The 23,618-nt window shown below is 40.1% G+C and overlaps 3 protein-coding genes across 5 annotated transcripts in view; 1 reads left to right on the forward strand and 2 right to left on the reverse strand.

The window, feature by feature from the left end:
* The window catches only part of LOC130140585 (basic endochitinase-like), a 48,342-nt gene extending 36,585 nt beyond the window's left edge, over positions 1-11,757 (forward strand). For 2 of the 3 annotated variants that reach the window (XM_056320260.1, XM_056320259.1), the window contains exons 2-4: positions 10,304-10,748; positions 10,886-11,039; positions 11,249-11,757. In XM_056320260.1, coding sequence (XP_056176235.1) covers positions 10,307-10,748; positions 10,886-11,039; positions 11,249-11,618 — 966 coding nt within the window. In that variant the 5' untranslated portion in view covers positions 10,304-10,306 and the 3' untranslated portion in view covers positions 11,619-11,757. Of the gene's footprint in view, positions 1-10,266; positions 10,749-10,885; positions 11,040-11,248 lie in introns of those variants that run through there. The other variant, XM_056320261.1, reaches the window with a different exon arrangement.
* A 1,336-nt stretch (positions 11,758-13,093) lies between these two features.
* LOC115683698 (protein S-acyltransferase 10-like) lies at positions 13,094-19,344 on the reverse strand. The gene is made up of 11 exons (XM_030608278.2): positions 19,012-19,344; positions 18,693-18,807; positions 18,103-18,177; positions 17,958-18,021; positions 17,721-17,863; positions 17,066-17,099; positions 16,078-16,187; positions 15,314-15,400; positions 15,007-15,090; positions 14,080-14,145; positions 13,094-13,517 (listed from the first exon to the last, which is right to left on the reverse strand). The coding sequence occupies exons 1-11, from the start codon at positions 19,097-19,099 to the stop codon at positions 13,340-13,342; spliced, it is 1,044 nt and encodes a 347-aa protein (XP_030464138.1). The 5' UTR covers positions 19,100-19,344; the 3' UTR covers positions 13,094-13,339.
* Positions 19,345-19,952: 608 nt separating this feature from the next.
* Positions 19,953-22,452, reverse strand: LOC115683696 (putative pentatricopeptide repeat-containing protein At5g52630). Its single transcript, XM_030608276.2, has one exon. The coding sequence runs from the start codon at positions 22,194-22,196 to the stop codon at positions 20,337-20,339; it is 1,860 nt and encodes a 619-aa protein (XP_030464136.2). The 5' UTR covers positions 22,197-22,452; the 3' UTR covers positions 19,953-20,336.
* Positions 22,453-23,618: the final 1,166 nt, after the last annotated feature.

The following is a 23,618-nucleotide window of genomic DNA, read 5'->3' on the forward strand; positions in this document are numbered from 1 at the left end:
ATTTGTTCAATGTAATCCCTGAACTTCAATCTAATGTGCAATGTGGTCCATGAACTTTTATGGACTATATTGAATAAATTAAAAGTCCAGGGACTAAATAATATATTAGGCTAAAGTTAGAGATTATTTGTGTCATTATCCGAAAAAGTGTCAATACCATTCAGCGGAGATGTCTCTCTCTCGGCGGTCGATTAGCCGGAGCTATTGCTTCTTCCTTTCAGCTCCATCACCATCAATCGATCGTCCACTGTCTCCGACCGTCGAATCTCCCTCGCTGGCCACCGCAGCCTCCGCCGCAACGGAGCGGAGCATCGACGCTTATCACCACCAATCGGACTTCTCTCGTGCTCTTCTCTCTCTCTCGTCCAAACGCATTTGGAGATTTTCCTTTTAAGCTCGCGGTTTCACACACTATGGAGGAGAATTCACAACGACAACGACAACCACTACACACTCTCTGAAGCTTGGTGCGCGCGCGAGAGCCCGAGGAACCGAGCGAAGCAAAGAACACAACGCACGGACCGAGAAATTCATCGTCTGGCTTTGTCTTCGTGAGATTCTTCATTTATTAGCAGGTAACCATTCGGATCTCCCCAAGGTAGGACACGGTCGACACTCAATCATACGATTGTTCTGTATTGCCTTCTGTTGTCTATTCCTTGGTCTCAGATTCGTCGATTCCTCTCTAGCAATTTTTAGCTGGGTTTCTCATGTTATATTCCTCGCCAATTGATAGGAATTCCTGTTTGCATAACACCTCGCCCTTCATGCTCACCACCTGTTCGACGTTTTGCCTCGGAGATGACGATGATGAATTAATTGATCAACTTGAGATTGCATCGGAGTGATTTGTATGTTACTGTTCAATGTACTGATCATACATTGCGAATTGATGCTTCATCCTTCGATGGCCTAGAGTTCTCCTTCCCCTTGGTGTTTCCGTTTACTTTGTTCTCAGTGAATTAAATACTGCATTGGGAGCGTGGCTGAATTGTCCTCTAAACTGAGAGCCTCTGGATATATTTTTGAGCTTGAGGTGTTCAAAGTGCAGGTATCATAATCGTCAAGGTGGTAATGTAGAGAAATCCTCTGTAACCGTAAATTGTTCATATGTTGGAGCCATAGTTTTTCTTTCGCATACTAACTGCTGCTCTGTTTTGGGCTCGGTTGAGACTCCACTTCACATGCGATGGACACGTTGGAGTATCGTCTATGTCATGCTTGTGATGTCCGTGCAAGTACATGGTGGTTTATCTCGGTTGTCGCCATTAGCTTGCACAATATTCATTTCAGGATGTGCTCTTTATTGGATTTGTACACCCACCGCATCGAAGGCTAATATGTCTATTCTTACTCTACATGGCTCAAATTTTACCGGATTCATTGTTGTTCTTGCTGTACATGTACAAAAATATGTTGATTTCTTGGCTATGAATGCTGTGTATGTTAATAACATGCTGTAGTCATGGTTATAAGTGCTGTCTGTGACTTAAATTTGCTGGATTCATGTTCATGCCTGCTGTCCATATCCATTCGTTGTTCAAACAACAATCGCCAAGACCTGTCTATGTGTTATCTTGGTCATATGAGTTGAGGTGAGGAATCCGTGTTAATTTTCAAGGGAGATCATCATGTTGTCATGCTTGAATTTGCTGAAATTAAACATGTGCCCGCTGTACGAGCATTGATGATCTTCATTTGACTTCAATTTGTTCTCATTTTGAGCACGTGAGCCCATATACACTTGCAGGAAGATATGTTTCAAGTCCATTACTTAATAAATAATCATGAATTTCGGCCTTTAATGTTCTGATTTTATTCTAGATTTTGCTGACTTCGCTGTTTTAATCATGAGGTGTGCTAGTTTATTTCTCATTTGAGTGTGGTTTTGATTACCCATGATAAGGTGACAATGTGTACTTGATTTGCTAGTTATTGGGACATGTTTGGATATTATTGGAGTGGGTAATTTGTAAATCTTGCGAGCTTGATGAGCTGGACGCTGCAGTGAATTCTCTTAGGCATGAATTTGAATGATTTTATTCCCATTTGTTGATTGGTTTGTTGCTTCTGCAGTGAATGTAAGTGTGGGGTTCATCTCCAATCACCCTGATACATTAGGATGTCATTTATGTGGGTAGAGTAATGACTATACTTGCCGGATGTTATTGTGGGCTGTAGACCGAGCGTATTTTGAGGGGATTTGGATGATATTTCTAGCTCGATATAGTAGTTCATTTGGTACGTAGGCATATAGCTCACTTTATGTCATTTTGATATAATGAAATGTAGTTTTCCTTCAATAAATGGGCAAGCTTGCGCATAGGCCTTAAGCTTAGTATAAATTCAAATGGTGCCTCGAAACGTTAATTAACTCTATGATCAAGAACATGGATAGCTACGTACTTCCCCAGGGGTTAGCATTTAGACCTTTCAGACAGTGGGTCCGGTCAGGTTTGACGAGTCGAAAATGGGTCCGATCTAAATAGACCAATTTAATCGAATTGACATATTTTTATGTAAAATAATTGAACAATCCATACTCAACCTAACCTGAACTCAATCCATACCCAACCCGACCGACGTTCTTCTTCTACAGCTTCATCATCTCACGGCTCTCTTCATCTTTGTCTCTTCTTCACCACAAATGCCCCCCGCAAAACTCTCTCCTCCGTCACTCCACCGTTGGTGGCATCCTCCTCCTCTGGAGCCTCACCGACTCGCTTTGCTCTTGGTTGACATTTTTTTTTTCTGAAGAATCATATGAACTTTAATTTCGTCCCTCTAATTGTTCATGAATAATGACACTCGACTTTATCCCATAAATTGAAACTATATATGCTCTTACGTGCATTCTTGTTATCAAATGAGCCGGAGAAATTATCCAAAAAAGGCAATACACGAGAATTGCTCTGACTTATATGTGTCTGGTATCTAAAGTGTTATTTAGTCAATTATTTTATCAGTAAAAAGCTGGTTTTTAACTGCACAATTTTCTGTTGGGTTAACAAAACAAATGAAGGCCCCATTGATAACATTGTTAAACTGAATTGAAGATTGAAGAGGTGGTATTCCGCATTATCACTAGTGTCAAAACAAAGATTTCCTGTTCAACGGTACGAAGGACTCCATCAAGCTAGTGTCGATTAATAGTTTTGCCGCCTTCACCAAATAGGACCAAAAAAATCCACAACATCTAGTCTCAGTAGCAATTGAAATAGAAAGGTCTAAGTCATGAGTATGATCCCTCATTTCGATATATATCCCAACAAAAATCTCATCTAAATTTGACTTGATTTTAAACGGTCGAATCAAATTGAAACCGTTGATTATGATCTTTTGGTTTGGTTAGATACATACTGAATCCAATTTTCTGTTTTTTCGTTTGTAAACTTCGTAGTTCATCAATATGCTCTCAATGTACTTGCCCATTTAAGATTCATAGGCTCGTTGCCTTACGACTATTAGTATTTTGTCAATCTATGATTATTAACAATGAGTACAAATATATTTCATATAACTTAATATGATTGTTTATGTTTTCTGTGAGACCCATCCACCATGTGATTTGCATGGTCACTATTGTCCGAAATCCGCAAGATATGAGTGAATTTGTAAGCTCGGCCCGACAATATTTCAAACTGCATTAGCTAGCCTAAACATGAGGAGGCATTGTTTGGTGAGTTGCAAGTGTGTATAGTCCAGACCCATTAAAACCCACATATAACTGGGCTTTAGAACTCTAAAATCATGACAATCCGTTCCTTGAATTATTAAGATACCGTCTTCTAGAATTGCCCAAGCTAGCAAGTCACTCCAGAACACAAGTGACCCGATATGCTCAATGTGTGATATTCATTTCCATGCAAAAGTGTAGGACTTTTAATCCGGTGAACATGGGGATGATAAAGAGCGATTCAATGTTACCCTTACCTTTTTTTTGTCGGTCGAATGTTATGCTTTACTTCACCCGGTGATCATGAGGTCCTTCTTTAGTACACGACATGCATTAGCCCTTAGCTTCCACATGAAGAATGTACAGTAGGAATTTGAAGGACTTTAAAGATATTTATATAGTCGCATATTCATGATATTATGTAATATTATCTTAATTAACCAAATTGCAATTTTGTTCCATTTTCTTATATTATAGTCTATAGTATCATAATACATATGAGAAAAGGGATATTGACATTTTTTGGGTCTATTCTTCTTCCATTAAAGAACACGTTTTCGTTCCCAACGCTTGTCACGAATACTAGAAATTTCCTTGTGCTTCAAGCAAAACGGTAATTCATTTACAATAATTAAGTTACAACTATTTATTTTGTAGTAACTATCACATTCACTTTTAAGGAAATCAAATTTGAACCAATTCATCATATCTTTGTACCATGACAAATGCCTTCTCCATTTAAGAGTCTCGTTTTCTTAGTTCCATAAAAGATAAGTGGGAAATTAATGATTCCTCAATATATTTTATCTAGATTTTCTATCCTTTAATGTAATTGCAAAATAATTGTCTCATAAATCATATGAAACTTCTTTGATCCAATAATATTCTTTTCACGCTTGAAGTTCAATGTGTTTTTATCAAGTAAATATATTTCTCATATGTTTTACCTTTTAGACTTTTTCTGTACCTCTAAATGTAAAGATAACATAATTTCAATGCTTATTAACAAAACTAATTGACCATAACTATTTTTTATTTAGATAATATCTACCCTGACATTTTTAAATAGTAGTTGATCACCTAGATATATGTTAATGGAAGATATTTTCTTTTGAATTTTTTTTATTATTTTCGGTAGTTTTCATCTTAGGTCCCATTATTCTTTTGAATTTTTTGACACGCCTACGCCCTTTTTCACTCCCTCACAAAAGCAAAATCTTCAAGAAACGTAACAGTGCAAACTCTGAAAAGATGGCCATGGTCAATTTGGCCTCGGGCATACAGTGGGCAATAGTTCAATGAGCAGCGGCCACGGAAAAACAACTTTAATAATTCATCGGTCGGACATATCACGATATTTGAGCAGTGGCCTCGTCACTTCTAAAAGCAGAGTCCTTTACTAATTGCTGGGTACAGTATCTGCCTTTAGGTTCGCCATAATTTCGTGAATCTCGAGAGAAATCTATTGATTGATATCTATCTATTCATTAGTCAGACAAACCACATTATTTGAGCAATGGCCTCGTGACTTCTGAAAGCAGAGTCCTTTACTGCTTGATGAGTGCGATATCTGTCTTCAGGTTCGGTTTGCCATAATTTCGTGAATCTCGAGAGAAGTCTATTGATTCCATAGGTTCTGTCTGATTTCTTATAGAGCTTGACGAATAAAATTATGTCCACGGTAACATATTTAGCCTAAACTTTTTTCCAGTGATACTAAAAATCCCAAACTTATACCCGTGTGACACATTTACGCTTTATCAAGGTTCCGTCAATAAAACACCGTTAACAATCGGTCAAGATGGACTCCGGAAAGCAAACGTTGGCGACATGGCACTTACATGACTTAAATGGAATAAAAATGATGTTTTGGCTGAAAAATCGTCTGACGAAACCTTGATGAAGGGTAAATGTGTCGTACAGATAAAAATTTGGGGGGTTTTTATGTCACAAGAAAAAGTTTAGGTTAAAAGTGTCACAGTGACCATAGTTTAGGTTTTCTGATGTCACAAAAAAAAAGTTCAAAATAAACGCGTCATAATGAGTATAGTTTGGGGTTTTTGGTGGTGCCAACATATCATAGTAATTTAAAAAAATTTATCAATTTTTTATACTAGAAATCCGTGTGTAGTAATTACATAATATAACTTAGTGTGTGGATTAAATGCATGATCACTAGTATCTAACGGACCTTTCTCATTTCAAGATGTACAAATTTTTTTTTGGATAGGTTTTGTCATGTATATATTAGAATCAATGGGATAAGTGCACTGAAAGTCCTAAAACTTGTTACGAAAGTCCGATCAAAGTCTTTTCCCACCTGAAGTTCAATGTGTTTTTTTATGGGCAATTTTGACCTGCTCTCATAAAATAAATATATTTCTCATACGTTTTACCTTTTAGACTTTTTCTGTACCTCTAAATGTAAAGATAACATAATTTCAATGCTTATTAACAAAACTAATTGACCATAACTATTTTTTATTTAGATAATATCTACCCTGACATTTTTAAATAGTAGTTGATCACCTAGATATATGTTAATGGAAGATATTTTCTTTTGAATTTTTTTATTACTTTCGGTAGTTTTCATCTTAGGTCCCATTATTCTTTTGAATTTTTTGACACGCCTACGCCCTTTTTCACTCCCTCACAAAAGCAAAATCTTCAAGAAACGTAACAGTGCAAACTCTGAAAAGATGGCCATGGTCAATTTGGCCTCGGGCATACAGTGGGCAATAGTTCAATGAGCAGCGGCCACGGAAAAACAACTTTAATAATTCATCGGTCGGACTTATCACGTTATTTGAGCAGTGGCCTCGTCACTTCTAAAAGCAGAGTCCTTTACTAATTGCTGGGTACAGTATCTGCCTTTAGGTTCGCCATAATTTCGTGAATCTCGAGAGAAATCTATTGATTGATATCTATCTATTCATCAGTCAAACAAATCACATTATTTGAGCAATGGCCTCGTGACTTCTGAAAGCAGAGTCCTTTACTGCTTGATGAGTGCGATATCTGTCTTCAGGTTCGGTTTGCCATAATTTCGTGAATCTCGAGAGAAGTCTATTGATTCCATAGGTTCTGTCTGATTTCTTATAGAGCTTGACGAATAAAATTATGTCCACGGTAACATATTTAGCCTAAACTTTTTTCCAGTGATACTAAAAATCCCAAACTTATACCCGTGTGACACATTTACGCTTTATCAAGGTTCCGTCAATAAAACACCGTTAACAATCGGTCAAGATAGACTCCGGAAAGCAAACGTTGGCGACATGGCACTTACATGACTTAAATGGAATAAAAATGATGTTTTGGCTGAAAAATCGTCTGACGAAACCTTGATGAAGGGTAAATGTGTCGTACAGATAAAAATTTGGGGGGTTTTTATGTCACAAGAAAAAGTTTAGGTTAAAAGTGTCACAGTGACCATAGTTTAGGTTTTCTGATGTCACAAAAAAAAAGTTCAAAATAAACGCGTCATAATGAGTATAGTTTGGGGTTTTTGGTGGTGCCAACATATCATAGTAATTTAAAAAAATTTATCAATTTTTTATACTAGAAATCCGTGTGTAGTAGTTACATAATATAACTTAGTGTGTGGATTAAATGCATGATCACTAGTATCTAACGGACCTTTCTCATTTCAAGATGTACAAAAAAAATTTTGGATAGGTTTTGTCATGTATATATTAGAATCAATGGGATAAGTGCACTGAAAGTCCTAAAACTTGCTACGAAAGTCCGATCAAAGTCTTTTCCCACCTAAAGTTCAATGTGTTTTTTTATGGGCAATTTTGACCTGCTCTCATAAAATAAATATATTTCTCATACGTTTTACCTTTTAGACTTTTTCTGTACCTCTAAATGTAAAGATAACATAATTTCAATGCTTATTAACAAAACTAATTGACCATAACTATTTTTTATTTAGATAATATCTACCCTGACATTTTTAAATAGTAGTTGATCACCTAGATATATGTTAATGGAAGATATTTTCTTTTGAATTTTTTTATTACTTTCGGTAGTTTTCATCTTAGGTCCCATTATTCTTTTGAATTTTTTGACACGCCTACGCCCTTTTTCACTCCCTCACAAAAGCAAAATCTTCAAGAAACGTAACAGTGCAAACTCTGAAAAGATGGCCATGGTCAATTCGGCCTCGGGCATACAGTGGGCAATAGTTCAATGAGCAGCGGCCACGGAAAAACAACTTTAATAATTCATCGGTCGGACTTATCACGTTATTTGAGCAGTGGCCTCGTCACTTCTAAAAGCAGAGTCCTTTACTAATTGCTGGGTACAGTATCTACCTTTAGGTTCGCCATAATTTCGTGAATCTCGAGAGAAATCTATTGATTGATATCTATCTATTCATCAGTCAGACAAACCACATTATTTGAGCAATGGCCTCATGACTTCTGAAAGCAGAGTCCTTTACTGCTTGATGAGTGCGATATCTGTCTTCAGGTTCGGTTTGCCATAATTTCGTGAATCTCGAGAGAAGTCTATTGATTCCATAGGTTCTGTCTGATTTCTTATAGAGCTTGACGAATAAAATTATGTCCACGGTAACATATTTTGCCTAAACTTTTTTCCAGTGATACTAAAAATCCCAAACTTATACCCGTGTGACACATTTACGATTTATCAAGGTTCCGTATAAAACACCGTTAACAATCGGTCAAGATAGACTCCAGAAAGCAAATGTTGGCGACATGGCACTTACATGACTTAAATGGAATAAAAATGATGTTTTAGCTGAAAAATCGTCTGACGAAACCTTGATGAAGGGTAAATGTGTCGTACAGATAAAAATTTGGGGGGTTTTTATGTCACAAGAAAAAGTTTAGGTTAAAAGTGTCACACTGACCATAGTCTAGGTTTTCTGATGTCACAAAAAAAAAGTTCAAAATAAACGCGTCATAATGAGTATAGTTTGGGGTTTTTGGTGGTGCCAACATATCATAGTAATTTAGAAAAATTTATCAATTTTTTATTCTAGAAATCCGTGTGTAGTAGTTACATAATATAACTTAGTGTGTGGATTAAATGCATGATCACTAGTATCTAACGGACCTTTCTCATTTCAAGATGTACAAATTTTTTTTGGATAGGTTTTGTCATTTATATATTAGAATTAATAGGATAAGTGCACTGAAAGTCCTAAAACTTATTACGAAAGTCTGATCAAAGTCTTTTCCCACCTGAAGTTCAATGTGTTTTTTTATGGGCAATTTTGACCTGCTCTCATAAAATAATTATATTTCTCATACGTTTTACCTTTTAGACTTTTTCTGTACCTCTAAATGTAAAGATAACATAATTTCAATACTTATTAACAAAACTAATTGACCATAACTATATATTTTTTATTTAGATAATATCTAACCTGACATTTTTAAATAGTAGTTGATCACCTAGATATATGTTAATGGAAGATATTTTCTTTTGAATTTTTTTATTATTTTCGGTAGTTTTCATCTTAGGTCCCATTATTCTTTTGAATTTTTTGACACGCCTACGCCCTTTTTCACACTCTCACAAAAGCAAAATCTTCAACAATCGTAACAAAGGACGCTCCTATTTCGTCCTTCTCGTGGTGTTAAGTGGTGTTGAATGGTTGATTAATTTGGGGACACATGACTAGGTACCTTGTTGCCTTTTCAATATGCAAATGCTCCACATGACTTTTGATTTACGTACATACATTTGCATGAACATCATGCATTTATGACTAGCTTTTTTCTGCAATTTAATTGTATTGATTTCATCCTTTCACATGTGCCTAATCGTATTTGATTTTGCAGTGCAGGCAACGAGCTTTAACCTAGGACCGATGTCTTCTGAGGTGAAAGACTTTTAGTTGGCGAACACATGCACATCTTAATGATGATGATAATGATACATGTTTTGCTTGGTATAGAAACATGGTATATGGCGCTCACCCACTAGACTAACGACGCTGTGTGAAGTGTGAAGTCATGGATTCGGGTCTCAATAAAGGCAAACTTTCTTGCGGCAACATCAGGGAGCTTCCATGCATCTTGATAATTATCCGGTTTCAATGGGATGAGAAGGCTATACGTTGATCTCGAGAGGATCAAAGCGAGTATTTTAAAAGGCTCGGACATAATAAATATTGGTAACCTCATGTAATTAATCGCATATTTAGGGCGCTGGTAAGAAGGTAAACAAAAATTGATAAAAGATATAAGAATTTCTATCTATCAAAGATGAGGAAAGTCAATAATTTTGAAACGTTAGTAACCCAGTCAAATAAGAGTTTATATTGCAAAGCGGGAAAATTACCAAAACAGTCCTAAACCTATTGTAATTATGCCAATTCAGTCCTAAACCTTTTTTTTCTGTCAATTCAGTCCATTCAGCCAATTTTGGCCGGCCGGCGCTGATGTGGCAATTTTTAAATTTTTTTTTCGAATTTTTTTTATTTTTTTTTCCTTTTCTTCTTCTCATGGCCGGTCGCTGGTCGCTAGACTGGCCAGGGGAAGAAAAAAATAAAATAAAATTCTTCTCTTCCTATAAAATACCCACCAACACAAACCTCGGACTCCATCCACAAACACAAAACTACCTTAAACACAACACGTGATTTCGCAGAAAATGAGGTTTGGGTCGTTAATACCGTTGCTCCTCCTGGCCTCGGCGCTCGTAGCCACCGCCCAGCAGTGCGGGAGCCAAGCCGGAGGGGTCTTGTGCCCCGACGAGCTGTGCTGCAGCAAGTACGGCTACTGCGGCAGCACCGAAGAATACTGCGGAGACGACTGCCAGAGCCAGTGTAATCCTAATGCCTCGCTGCCTTCCACACTGACGCCGACTCCCTCCGGCAGCGGCAGGGACATCGGCAGCTTGATCAGTCAGGACCTGTTCAACGAGATGCTGAAGCATCGGAACGACGGGAATTGCCCCGGCAAAGGGTTCTACACCTACGACGCGTTCATCACGGCCGCAAAGTCGTTCGGCGGGTTCGGGACGACGGGCGACACGGACACGAGGAAGCGAGAGATTGCGGCATTTTTGGCTCAGACATCGCACAAAACCACAGGTTTAATGACTTTAGTTTCGAGTCATTACTTGGTCGTTGCCTTGCGTTATTGAAGACTATTTCGTTGGCAAAAACAGATAGGGTTTTCCATTCTATAATGCATGGTTCCAACATATTTTTTACCAAGTATTTTATAGGTGGATGGGCAAGTGCACCGGACGGTCCATATGCATGGGGATATTGCTTCTTGCAAGAGCAAGGCAATCCCGGAGACTACTGCGTTCCCAACCAAAAGTGGCCTTGTGCTCCTGGCAAGAAATACTATGGACGTGGTCCTATCCAAATATCTTAGTAAGTTAAATAAAATCAACCTTTCGATTTCATTGTGTATAGCAATCTCTAATTTCATCGTCACGGTATTTACCTAAACCGAGTCTACTTATGATTTTTGCTAGTGCTATATTACTATATGGGCGTGAATCTGGTCGGTATAGGTTCGGATTTAGGAAAGATTGGTTTGCTCGGATATTGATATGTTTGGTTGATCACGATTTTCCCAGCAACTACAACTACGGCCGGGCGGGGAAAGCCATCAACTACGACCTCCTGAGCAACCCGGACGCGGTCGCGACTGACCCGGTCATCTCGTTCAAGACGGCCCTCTGGTTCTGGATGACGCCGCAGTCGCCGAAGCCCTCGTACCATGCCGTGGTCACCGGCCAGTGGCAGCCGTCCGTCGCGGACAGCGCAGCAGGGTGGGTCCCAGGCTACGGGCTCATCACCAGCATCATCAACGGCTGGATCGAGTGCAGGAAGGGCTTGAACCCACAGGTGGACGACTGGATCGGGTTCTACAAGAGATACTGCGACTTGCTGAAGGTGGGATACGGCAACAATCTGGACTGCTACAACAAAAGGCCGTTTGCCTAGTTCTATTACTAGTTCGAGTCTTTGCTCACGTAGTGGTGATCAATAAGCTGAGATGTACTAGTCCTGCGTATCAAGCTGCGACTGCTAGGTTTTTATCCACACATGAGGAACTAAATAAAGGATATTGACCTTTCTATTATCTCAATGAAACTTGCCGAAGTTGTTCAGCATGGGCAACTAGAATCACAATCTCTGTGCGTACCGCGAACTTACCAGGAAACTAGAGACCCATAACGCTTTAAAGTCAAATTTCACCTAGTGAGGACAGGAATGGAAAATGTGATGTTGGCAAACTATTTGAGCCGGGACGATCTAATAAACAGCAAACACTGTTGCGTCGGCAAGCATGCTTGCCGGCTAATGATTGTAGCTCTCGCGCAGGCGCTTTAGCGGACCGACAATCCACCTCTACGAGCATTCACAAATAGCACATGAAAATCCTAGGAATACAAACTTTAGATCATATGGGAAGGGAGGTGTCACGCAAAGGCTACTTCTATCACGAGGATTCTCCTCCTCGTTTTTCTGGTTGAGTTACTAGATTAAATTGAAGCCAATGAATTGATAAAGATCTACAGAACGAATTCTTGGCCAACACTTGAGGGAAGTCCATGCAAAGCAAGTTGCGAGTTAAAACGGGTCTGTTCATAACGATGTAGGCAGACCCTGAAGCCAACCTTGCAGCGGACCAAAAGCCGAGTGCAAAGTACAAACGCTTCGTAGGACTTCAAGTACAGCGCAAATGGCAATTAGCAGCTACACAGAATCTCCACCCGAACCAGTCAACAGCGATTCCGTGGAGATCGCATTCTTGAGAAGCTCAACAAAATTGATCGCGAAAAGTTTTTTTACCCATTCTTCGAGAAGCAACAAAATGATAACCCTCCCGCCTTCTCAACAATGACAGTAAGAGGAGATAAAGATCTGCCTTGCATGCTCCATTTACCTTCTTCAGCTCACGTATTGGTACAAGAAACTCCTACTGCATAAATTTCACCAATTGAAATAAGGCGATCACATAAGTAGAAAGCCCAGTCCGGTTCATCATTGAGGATTGTCAGCAGATTATGGCCCAAATTCGGGGAGTGTCTCTAGCCTTTTGTTTCAGGGAAGCTAATCAGCCCACAGACTGGGTTGCGAAGGCCTACTGAAATGATTCTCTAAGCCCGAATTGGATTTCCGATCCTCCCATCCTCTTTGGTCTTTGTTATGTAATGATTTTGAACCCTCTTGTTGTATACTCTCAATTTATCAATGAAATCAAGGCACTTTTCCAACGAAAAAAGAAATAAGGCGATCAGATGCATGGTACATAAAGGGATCACATTCATGGTAAAGGATTCTGGTTTCAACATTCGTCCAAGCAGTATACCAAAGGAAATTAAGGCAAGTTAAAAAAATTGCTCATTCCAACATTCGGTTTGGATGAGATAAAGCAGTCGACCAAAATCACAAACAATCAAGAATATAATAAGTTCGGAATTAAGCTTCAAAATCTGGGTAAATTGATAAATAATTCTTGATACTTCCACCAGAATAACAAGGCCTAAAATCTGACAGAATTTGATCTTGACAAGCAAAACTCGAGAAACAAATGAAACTCCCATTTCTATGCCGTTGCATCTCATGACAAATAAAATTAATGCCAATATATCCTGAGAAAAACTCATTATATACCTTAAGGGCAAAAAATTGAGAAAACAGCGATAAAATCTCTAATTTCAGCAGCAGCAGCGACAGGTAAAAGCATCCAAACAGGTAAATGGTTTTGACTTCTCTTCCAGTTCCTGTGCTGTGGGCAGCTGTTCTAGATCATATATACTGCTTCTGGCGCAACAAAAGTGGTACAAATTTCGGCAAGCACCTTTGCTGAAAGGATAAACTCTTTCAGGAATACCCCTGCAGATTGCATGAGAATTGCATAAAGAAGCTGGTATATTGGTGGCCAAAGAAGAAATGGCTAGAACATTGACATGAAGAAACTCTCCTCTACCTATCTAGCTAAGCTTGGGTCAAATGTAGTATTCAGTATTTGGACTTGCGTGTTCAACCAAGCCCATTCTCATGGATAGCGAGTCAAAAGAAAGGATCATGCTATATTATATGATTATGAGTACGTTTTGCATCTTATCAATCATAAGTTGGTCTTGCTGTAGACCTATAACAAATGTCCGATTGAAAACTCTTAGGGAAGGTGCAGTCATGCCCTTGAAGCAGGCTTGAACTGCCATTTCACTTACAGGTTATCTTCGGAATGACTGTGCGTTAAAGAACAAAGCTGCAGCAGCAGCAGCAGCAGCAGCATCATACAGTAGATGTCCACCCCTTCCCCCAAAGAAACCACAGAAAATCCTCTATCGTGTCCAAATAGTTGTTCTAGTGCTTCTGATTTTTTATTTAAAGGTAAATCTATGTACATGCAGATAACAGATGCAACGGCAATACATTCTAGTGTACCTACCTAAGATATGGTATACGTCGGCGCCTTACGAGCTCATAGGTGGTCTGATTCGTTAGAACAAGGTAGCTGCAGAGAAAATGATATAAGAGTGGCAATCTCTAATCAATGCTTTAACATATGAAAGAGCATAAACATTAAGATCAAAACCTGTTAAAATCACATAACCCAGACAGTCATATCTAAAGAAACTCAAAGCAATGACATTGTGACAATTTTCTTACAGTCCAGCTATATTCACTAATTTCCCCATACTGAAGATTAGCACTTCAGCCCAGACCAAAGCCAACCAAACTGTTGTGTATTGGAGCCTGGGTCTACCTAGACTCACCGAGTAAGCTACAAGATAAAAACTGAAAATCCCTTCCTCTAGGATGTCCTCTTCTAGGAATTTTTTGTCGCTATATATTTGTGCTCTTTTGTAGAGTAAATAGAGTTCAGGGGAGCAGGTGTTCAATTTCTGCTGTTGGGAAGAGCAATCTCATATGGGAGATAAGTGGCCTGCTAGGCAAGATAGCAGAAAAAAGGCAGCCCTCTTTGCCTTTCACACTGGAACTTAGATGTAGCACTCGACACCAGAGAGAGCGCTAAAATTCCAATTAAAACAGACAAATAGCCAAACAGACTGAAAGTGTCAAATGACGATCCAAAAGCTGGACACATGCTCAAAGAAGGTTAACTGAATTATTGAATATGGTCAAAGTGAAGACCCAATTAGCACACACAGAAGGCAGCCGAGTTAAAACCCAATAAGCACATACAGAAGGCAGCGATGACCCAAACAACCAAGTAGAGCAGTGACATTAGGAATGTAGCATGTATGACCTCACACGATTGAATGCACGAAAAAGCAGACAGCCCATTCTGGGAAATGTATAAGATCACAGTAGAAAAAATTCTGGCAATGTTGAGATAAATGACAAGTCATACCTATGGAAGAGCAGCAGAAGGAACAAGAAAATCAAGGAAATTGATAGAAAAATCAACAGCAATATCATGAATGCATCCTTCCACCTGACAATAACATCAAAGTTAGAAATTAGCTGAGTTCCCAAAATAAGAATGGATGAAATTGCAATCGAAATAGCATCATGAGAAGCATTTTGATTTCTATAAACAAACTAAACATCACTTCTTTTCTGAGAAAAGCATTATTCGAAGGGATCAAAATATATTTTCACCTAGCTAATATCTACTGCAACTTCCTTGACAGAATGAACAATCTGATATAACTTACCAAGCCCTTGATATGTCAGCTGTCAAGTATGTAATGTACAAGATCCCAGTCCAAAGGCATAATGCAGTCTCTTCACAGATATACCACCTGATATAAGAAATTTTAACAACATAGTAGAAGTGCCATTAATTAACAGGAAATTATATCAAGAAATACTGCTACATGCAAATGTGGGGGATGCATGGTCAACCAAATAGATCAGATCTCTTGATAGCATAAGTATGAGGGACAAATCAGACAAATAGTGGCAATATATTATAAAGTAACTAGGATAGTCATTTTCATTCCCTAATAAACATTTTGGAAACCATTTGTTCATAATTAAAACATCTTTTGAGACGTTAAAGTTTGCTGGAGACATGTCCTCCAACCCAGTATCTACTCTTTTCTTAGTTCATACTTTACGTGATTTATAAAGAGACAAGGCCATGGAAAAAACATTCGGACATAGAACTGGAAACAAAAGTTTTGAACTGCATTTTCTCCATGATAAAACACACAGAATACTTGAGCAAATAGCTAGAAGAGACTATCAGTCATATAAACATAATCGCAAACAATTATTCCATTTAAATTAAACATTCAAAACTGACACAAGCCAAAACATGTGATCTTTGCATTCAAAGAGGAGAATCCATATTTAGTAGTATCGAAAGAATGACCGTCCAAACCTATATGGGTATGCTATGTTAAAGCACATATCTCATAAAGCAGGAAGATATACACTGCACATCACTCACAAGGTAGATGGAATTTTAACTTACCAAAATCGACAATGATTTCCCTGCCCGATGCAGGTTCCTAGCCAGACACAATGGTGATCAAACTGAAGAACACACCTATCGCAATCATGACAATGCTTTGTTCGTGGTGGCTGCAAAAACATTAATTGACAACAACAGGTGGAACTAGTATTACTTCATCAACCAATAATGTCAATAAAAGGAGACAACCATCATTTCAGCTCCACCACTTAGTTTCCTCCCAAAATAATTTCTGCATCATTACATGATCCCGCCCCCCACCCAAAAAGAAATCAAAAACCAAAAGGTTTTAGGTAGAGGTTTTGGCTTTCAACCAGAATTGATATAGAACAAAAATTTAGTTACATCAAGTACAAAATGTAGTAGTGCACAATCAAAAGTCATGAGCCACAGTTAAACCCAAATAATAGTAGCCATACAAACACGCCCTAAATGAAGTATTCTAAAGGACATGAGGTAAGTATGGTCTGGACTTTCCCATAAGGTGGTTCTCATCTCATAGAAGTATATGGAAAAGCAAAGTTGAAAAGAAAGCTTTCTCAAAGTTTATTAGGCAAAAGCATTGTTATTCTCATTCCACCCAGTATCTTAGGGTTTAACATAAAGTACAGCACATCCAAATAGAATAATCAGGGGATCAGCCTTGCAAAAAAGGTGAATTAGCAAAGATTTACCATTCATTTGCATAATTATCCCATCTAACAAACTATGGCATTACTAGGTTGACTTGCATGCGGCATGACAACATACAAGTACATCTGTTCGTATGTGCTATTACTTTAAAGCAGAAATGGTATGCATGTGATGCTCATAGTTATTGGAAGTTCAATGAACTCAACATCAGTAAAAAAAATCTATATCCTCTCCAGAAGGTGTATGCTGACAAAAAGCATCCAGAGTACAGAAAAGTCCTTTAGTTTCACTAACATACTCAACATTCTTTAAATCTCATGCATCTGGAAAGATAAGCTTTTGACAAATCACTAACCTGCTCAACATTACAGTAGGAACAAGTAAAAGTTCTGCAAGACAAAGAAATGATGAGTTAAGCTTGTTCTTGCCAAAAAAATTACCAGCATTGAAGTTTATTTTTTTTCTGCACATACACCCATGAAATGCAACACAATACTGAAGATATCATTTGATAAATCTCTCCACTAATGTGGCAAGAAAATTTTCCCTTGTTATCTTTTAAAGCAAATTTGGTCAAGTATCTAATGACTGGACAGACAGGAAACATTGATTACTTTATATGCAACTGTTGTAACTCAAGCAACCAATGAAAGAATAGAGTCCACTTATATCTGATATCAAGTTAAACAGATATACAACTTGCTATAACTTGGAGGGAATAGGGATGATAAGGGCCTCCTACAACTCAATCATTTCTTCTCTTAATCTTTAATGCCCCAGCTACAGTGGTTATACAGAGTAAGAAACGGCAATGCTAAAGTATGAATGTGGATAAAACTTATTCCCAGAGACAAAAAGTAAAAACTAAGAGACTACCACATGCATACAAGGATTGAAATAACCAATAGATAACAGAATGGATACCAATTTGAAACACAGAAATGAGGATCTTGTGGATGATTACACTTTTATCAAAAGAATCGAAGAAGCTGCAATTGATGATACCCTACCTTATAGACGTTCCGGGAGTATACAAGTCCATCACCATCTTTGACCAAGATGTGGAATTACTTCCTAACAAATTTCTCGCTGACTGATTACCATCCGATGAAACTACAAAGGCCCCATTTTTGCTGGAAGCAGTTTGTCTTTGCTTAAACATTTACGTGAAAGTACAAAGGAAAAAATATTAAACATGAAGTCACAATTGTGATCATCAAGGAAAGAAACAATGGATTAATACTCACTTTGAAGCGATTCGTGAACATGGCATTTGCTTCATTGACAGCTCTCATCACATCAAGGACATATCTAGAAGCATAAAAATATTGAAAGAATCAAGCATATCTATCAGAAGAAAACTGGATAGTCACTATTGCATTAGTTGATTACCCAGGAGAAGAACAAGCTGTCACGAAGTACTGAATCAAAGTTGCCACAAAGAGCAGTAGATATAAAGCAATGTACCTGGAGAACACATGAGCATATAAGATAAGGTGAGAAGAAAAGGTTACAAAACTACTAAAAAGCTTCCATAAGCCATATGAAATCGACTAACCCCACTATCAAAGATGATCAGGTAACTGAATTCCGTGCTCTATATAGCCCATCACGGTGAAGTGCATACTGACCCTCAAGAAAAGAAGATTTTCCTTTTCAATTCAATTTTTCCCTAGATACTCGATAGTGGTGCATAACACTAGTAATAAGCTTCAGCGTCCTTTCTTAGTTATTTCATTGAAGCTAGATATGCAATCCCGTCCGCTAGATACTCAAAAGGGTTTACACCTAAGTTGTATATATAGACATTGGCATAAAAAGGTCGTCAATTGAAAATCCCAAAGAACCCAGCTGACACAGGGGGAAAACCTCGATGATTTTATCTGCGACCAAAATTAACCAATACGTTCTACAGCTTCCACCACAACACTGCAACGACCAAAGCTAGTTCCTTAGCTAATCCAAGAGCAAAATTGACGTACCAGGGCTCCTCCTGCGCTTTCTCTATCAAATCCCCATCAAACAGAAAGAGAACGCCCGCGTAGACAAGATGCAGCACCACCAGCGCCACTTTCAACAACAACGACGACCTTTGAGCTGAAAAATGTCATCACCTCGCCAGAGTCAGTTTCAGCAAGAAAGGATACTAAGAATACACGGACTCACTTCCCCGCGGGTTTCCGCGAGAAATCAGAACAACTACTTCCGCACATAACACACGAAGAAAAAACCGAAAGCCGACGTCGTGTTCAAGCTCGCCAAAGCAAATGCAAGCATCGCGAGGCAGGGATCGGCTAATACCGGGATCGGCGAGGCAGGGGAACCAGCGATAGCACCGCTCGCACGCTCGGTCGCACGCGCCCCGGAGGGGGCAGCAGAAATCCACCATCGCGATCGGCGGGGACCCTCGGATTTCATCCAGAGGCCGGGGCTTGCGCGGTGCGATCGAGCTCGCCGGCCGAATCCTCCCGGAAAGCGCGCTTCTCGCCGGAGCTACCGGAAGAAGATCGCCGCATAGAGATGGCGAAGGACGCCGGAGAGATTCGGGGAAGTCGGTCTGGCCGACCGTAGACGAAGATGGGCACAATCTTCGCAGCGAGAAAGGAAGGAGCCTTTTCTTTTTTTTTTGGCTTTTCTCTCTTTTTTGGATATTTATATATATATATTCCTTTTTTTAAAGTAAAAACAAATGATTGATTAGGCGCTTTAAATGCACATATTAAACACGAGCATTTACTATTTAGTGAGATTTACCGGGAGGCAATCTATGAATTAATTTAAATAAATTGCCAAAAAAAAAGACTTAAAGTATTTTCCGCCTTTTTTCCTTTTCCGTCACTCAAACTAAAATTGGATTTATTGAGTTCCGATGCATAAAAGACACACAAAAAAAAAACAGATTTCATCTTTTTTTTTGTTTGAATACGGTCGTGTAAGGACTAATGGAGATCGTTGAAACTGAACTCGATATTTTTACCCGGCTTAATTATCATTCTATTTAATTCTAAAAAAGAACACACTAAAAATGTAAACGAACACGATTTGGTTGCTCACCTCGCGAGCAAGGGATCCCTCGATATGTGTAATGTAAGAGGAACCTTAAAGGTTTAACGAAATATTACCGTAGGTGAAATGATATTCATCAGCAATTCGAAAGCATTTATAATTCGGATGTCTCTTTCTTCTTACCTTTTTTTGTTAAAAATAAGACGCATTTTACTTCAATTGAATGGACCCGAAGATTTCGACCAAAAAAAAAAATTGACCCAAAGATCTTTCGCTGCTGTCACGCGGACCAGAAATTGCAATGACCGGACAGTACAAGGAGGACAAGTGACAACAAACACCGGTCCTATACCGACCGGTCCAAGCATTGATCCGACAGCATCTACCCTTTTAACGAAGCTTCCACCTGGTCAGAATCGAAAGTCTACCCGCTCAACTAACAAATCCCGACCAAACCCGCCATCCCTCCTGCTCATGTCACCCGAAAAATCAAAACTATACAGAAGAAAACAGTAGATTTCATTGGGAAATTTGTGTCTAAGATGATGGCTACCAAAAAAAAAAGTATGCCCTTTTCTTTCTTTTCTTCTTTTTTTGTAACTTAATCGTTACAGCCTAAATCACCAGTAGTCGCCGCACGAGCATTTGCCATCCTCGAACCGATGGAACCGGTTATTGTCCCGCACTATGATCGCTCTTCCCGTGCACTTCGACATGAGCTTGATCGCCGAGTGGCAATCCCCGCACACCCTCAAGTTTTTCATGACTCTTATCGGCCTATCCGATGGGAAAGTGATCAGACAGAAGGCGATGGCGAGCCTCTCGCTGTGGTACCGGATCGTCCGGTTCTTCTCTTCTCGATCCACCTCTTGCAACACGAAGCTCGTGTCCGCAATGTAACCGGCCCTCTCCATTTCCTCCCCCAGCTCGTCCAGTTTCTGATAGATCTCTTTGGCTTTCGCGTGAGATCGGTCCCCGGAAGTGAATGTGTGGACTCTGTTGCCTTCCTCAACCCAACTTAAACCCGTTTCCTTCTTCACCCCTCTGTCTCTGAGCATTTTTCTAGCTTTGGCTGCTTCATCGTATCTTCCAGCAGCAGCATAAGCATTGGACAACAGCACTTGCAGGCCTGAGCTCACGGAGCCGAGTTCCAAGACCCTATCAGCAGCCAAGGCTGCAAGTTCGGTTTTATTATGAATACGACAACCTGTCAAGAAAGCACCCCACACAGATTGCGTAGGCTGAATAGGCATCTTGTCGACTAGAGACAGAGCGTCGTCCAGTTTTCCAGCTCGGCCAAGCAAATCCACCATTGAACTATAATGTTGATCCCCCGGTTCAATGCCATACTTCTTCATTAGCTCAAAATAGTATTCACCTTCTCCAACAAGCCCCGCATGACTGCAAGCATAGAGGATGCTCAGAAAAGTAATGAAATTCGGCTTCATCCCACAACTCTCCATCTGCTTAAACAGCTCGAATGCCTTCTCCGTGTGCGCATGCTGAGCGCAGGCAATCATCATCGCATTCCACATGCCAAGGTTCTTCACAGGTATCTCGCCGAAAACTTGATAAGCTCCTTCAATGACTCCACATTTAGAATATAATGAGATTAGAGAACTGCCAACAAAGCTCGACGAATCAAAGTTGGTCTTGAAACATAGGCCATGAATCTGCTTCCCCAATTCAAGCAGTGTAGAATTACTGCATACACGAAGAACACTCGAGAAAGTAAAATCATTAACGTCCAAATCCCCCAGCAGAGCTTGCTTAAACAAAACCAAAGCTTCTTCATCCTCTCCCATTTGAGCATACCCATAAATCATCCCGCTCCAAGACACCACATTCCGCTCGGGCATTTTATCAAACATCTGCCGCGCGTCCCTCACTTCACCACACTTGGCGTACATATCGACCAGCGAGCTCCCCACAAACACGTCGCCATCAAACCCTGTCTTAACCGCCAAAGAATGCACGGACCTCCCGACGTCGCACCGGCCCAGAATCGCACATGCCTTGGTGGCACTCGGGAATATGTGATCATCAGGCAAAACGCACCTACCAACCATTCGACGAAAGTACTCAACGGCCTGCCACGGAAACTCGTTCTGGGCAAATGCCGAAATGATCGAGCTCCAAGTCGTGGCCGATTTCCTCGGGGCCTCATCGAATACTTGGCGGGAACAGAAGGGCAGCTGGGATTTGGAGTAGAAGTTGATGAGGTGGTGCGACACGAGAGGGATGGTCTGGATGCCTGATTTGACGATGTGGGCGTGGAGTTGGAGGCCCTTCGGGAGCGATCTCGAGCGGGTTACGGAGAGGAGGAGGTCGCAGACGTTTCTGTAGTTGAGCTCGAAGGTGCGGTGATGGTTGAAGAGATCGTGCGAGGGCCGTGGTGCAGAGGGCAGTGAGGAAGGGCTCGGATGCGAGCGCTGCAGGGTCGGTTCTTGGGGAGGAGTTATTGGGAGTGGGTGAAGCATTTAGTTTCGAGCGACGGATCGGCGACGTTCAGCAGAGCATTGAGACGACCGGTCCATTCGCCATTGCGATCATGCTACTGATGCATTATAGAGTCTCGTGAAAAGGAGTTGAATCTGGGGGCTGTCAAGTGTCAAAAGAGTTTTGAGAGTTTGGGTTAAGTTGGGGATTTTCACGCCCTCAAGGTTCTTGGACGCTCGATATTTTCTCTATTTCGCCTTCTTATTCTTCTTCATATGGGTCTTATTTGCAAAATTTCTAGGGATTAAAAAAAAAGTCTTCAAAACTAATATTAAACGTGTCAAAAGTGTTTCACCGTATCGTATTAAAAAAAAATAGCGCGCCAATTCATTAAATTATACGTGTCAAAGCAATTAGCTTTCAGCGATAGATTGGCAACGCTTAGAGTATTAAAATGACCGGTCCATTGACTATATGATCGTGTTGTTGATGCATGCGAGAAAATTTTGCATGCTCTAGTTGTGCCACGTAATTGATATTTCAATTCATTAGTTGATTTAGTTGATTGCCACGTGTCCAAGTGGAGCCCACTTTTCGTTATTTGTTTGTGATCTTCTTGAAATCGTGAATTTTTCACGACATTTCAAATGCCTAGTTCTCGCTTTCTTTTCTTTACTTCCTTCTTGAAATCCCTGGTTGCACAGAATCTTCCTGAGCAGGTTCTTCGCGATCGCTGACAACAATCGGAAGCGCGGGCGGCGTAGGGCTCCCGGAGGGGGCTAGCGAACACGAGGGCGGTGGAGGTCAGGGAGTTGCATAGGTCGAGGACAATGTGTAGGTTGGAGGAGCCATCGTAGGCGGAGGAAATTTGGGTGAGGGGTAAGGAGGTAGAGGACCTTGGGCTCCCTGAGGAGGCAGCGGGAGTCAAGTCGTCGCCGGAGACGGCGGACTGGTCCATGGGCTTGACGGTGGAGGAGGGAGCGGAGGGGCTCCCGGCGGCTCAACCATTTCGCTTCACCAGTTAATTTATACACTAGAGAGGATTCCATTTAGTTTCCTCCCTTCTTCACCAATACTCAAAAGGATCATGTCCTCCATCATCATCGACAGTCTTCAGAATCACATCATCGTCATGATAAATAACATGTTGTAGTCATTCGCTCCAAAAATGTTGTCCCCGTGTTGGCTCAGCCGTGACAAAAATGGCATTTGAGAAATCTGAAAAGGGTACCCCATTTAAACACGCGACAATTGGCTAATGAATTGGAGTAAGAGCATGCGACCTCTTCCACTTTGAACCTTGTGCTTTTATACGTCGAAATGCCCCGTGCTAACCGATTGCCCACCATCTTTCAATCCCAAACCCATAAAGGGTAATCGAATGATTCATGGGGGCTGCTCCAAAAATTTGGCGAGAGCAGGCACCTTGACGAGGCGAGATGTCTAAGCATCCAGCCACAGCA

This window comes from Syzygium oleosum, unplaced genomic scaffold (genome assembly GCF_021117445.2).
Source record: "Syzygium oleosum isolate NSW1041296 unplaced genomic scaffold, Sole_v2.1 Sole_v2.20, whole genome shotgun sequence".
In the NCBI taxonomy this organism is placed as follows: Eukaryota; Viridiplantae; Streptophyta; class Magnoliopsida; order Myrtales; family Myrtaceae; genus Syzygium; species Syzygium oleosum.

Excerpts from the sequence above, each read along its gene's own strand:
- LOC115683698 (XM_030608278.2), bottom strand. The coding sequence starts at position 19,099 with ATGGTGGATTTCTGCTGCCCCCTCCGGGGCGCGTGCGACCGAGCGTGC. Across the intron at positions 18,808-19,011 it reads CCCCTGCCTCGCCGATCCCG|CTCAAAGGTCGTCGTTGTTG; the intron begins GTATTAGCCGAT and ends GACATTTTTCAG. Across the intron at positions 16,188-17,065 it reads CCTACTGTAATGTTGAGCAG|CCACCACGAACAAAGCATTG; the intron begins GTTAGTGATTTG and ends ATGTTTTTGCAG.
- LOC115683696 (XM_030608276.2), bottom strand. The coding sequence starts at position 22,196 with ATGCTTCACCCACTCCCAATAACTCCTCCCCAAGAACCGACCCTGCAG.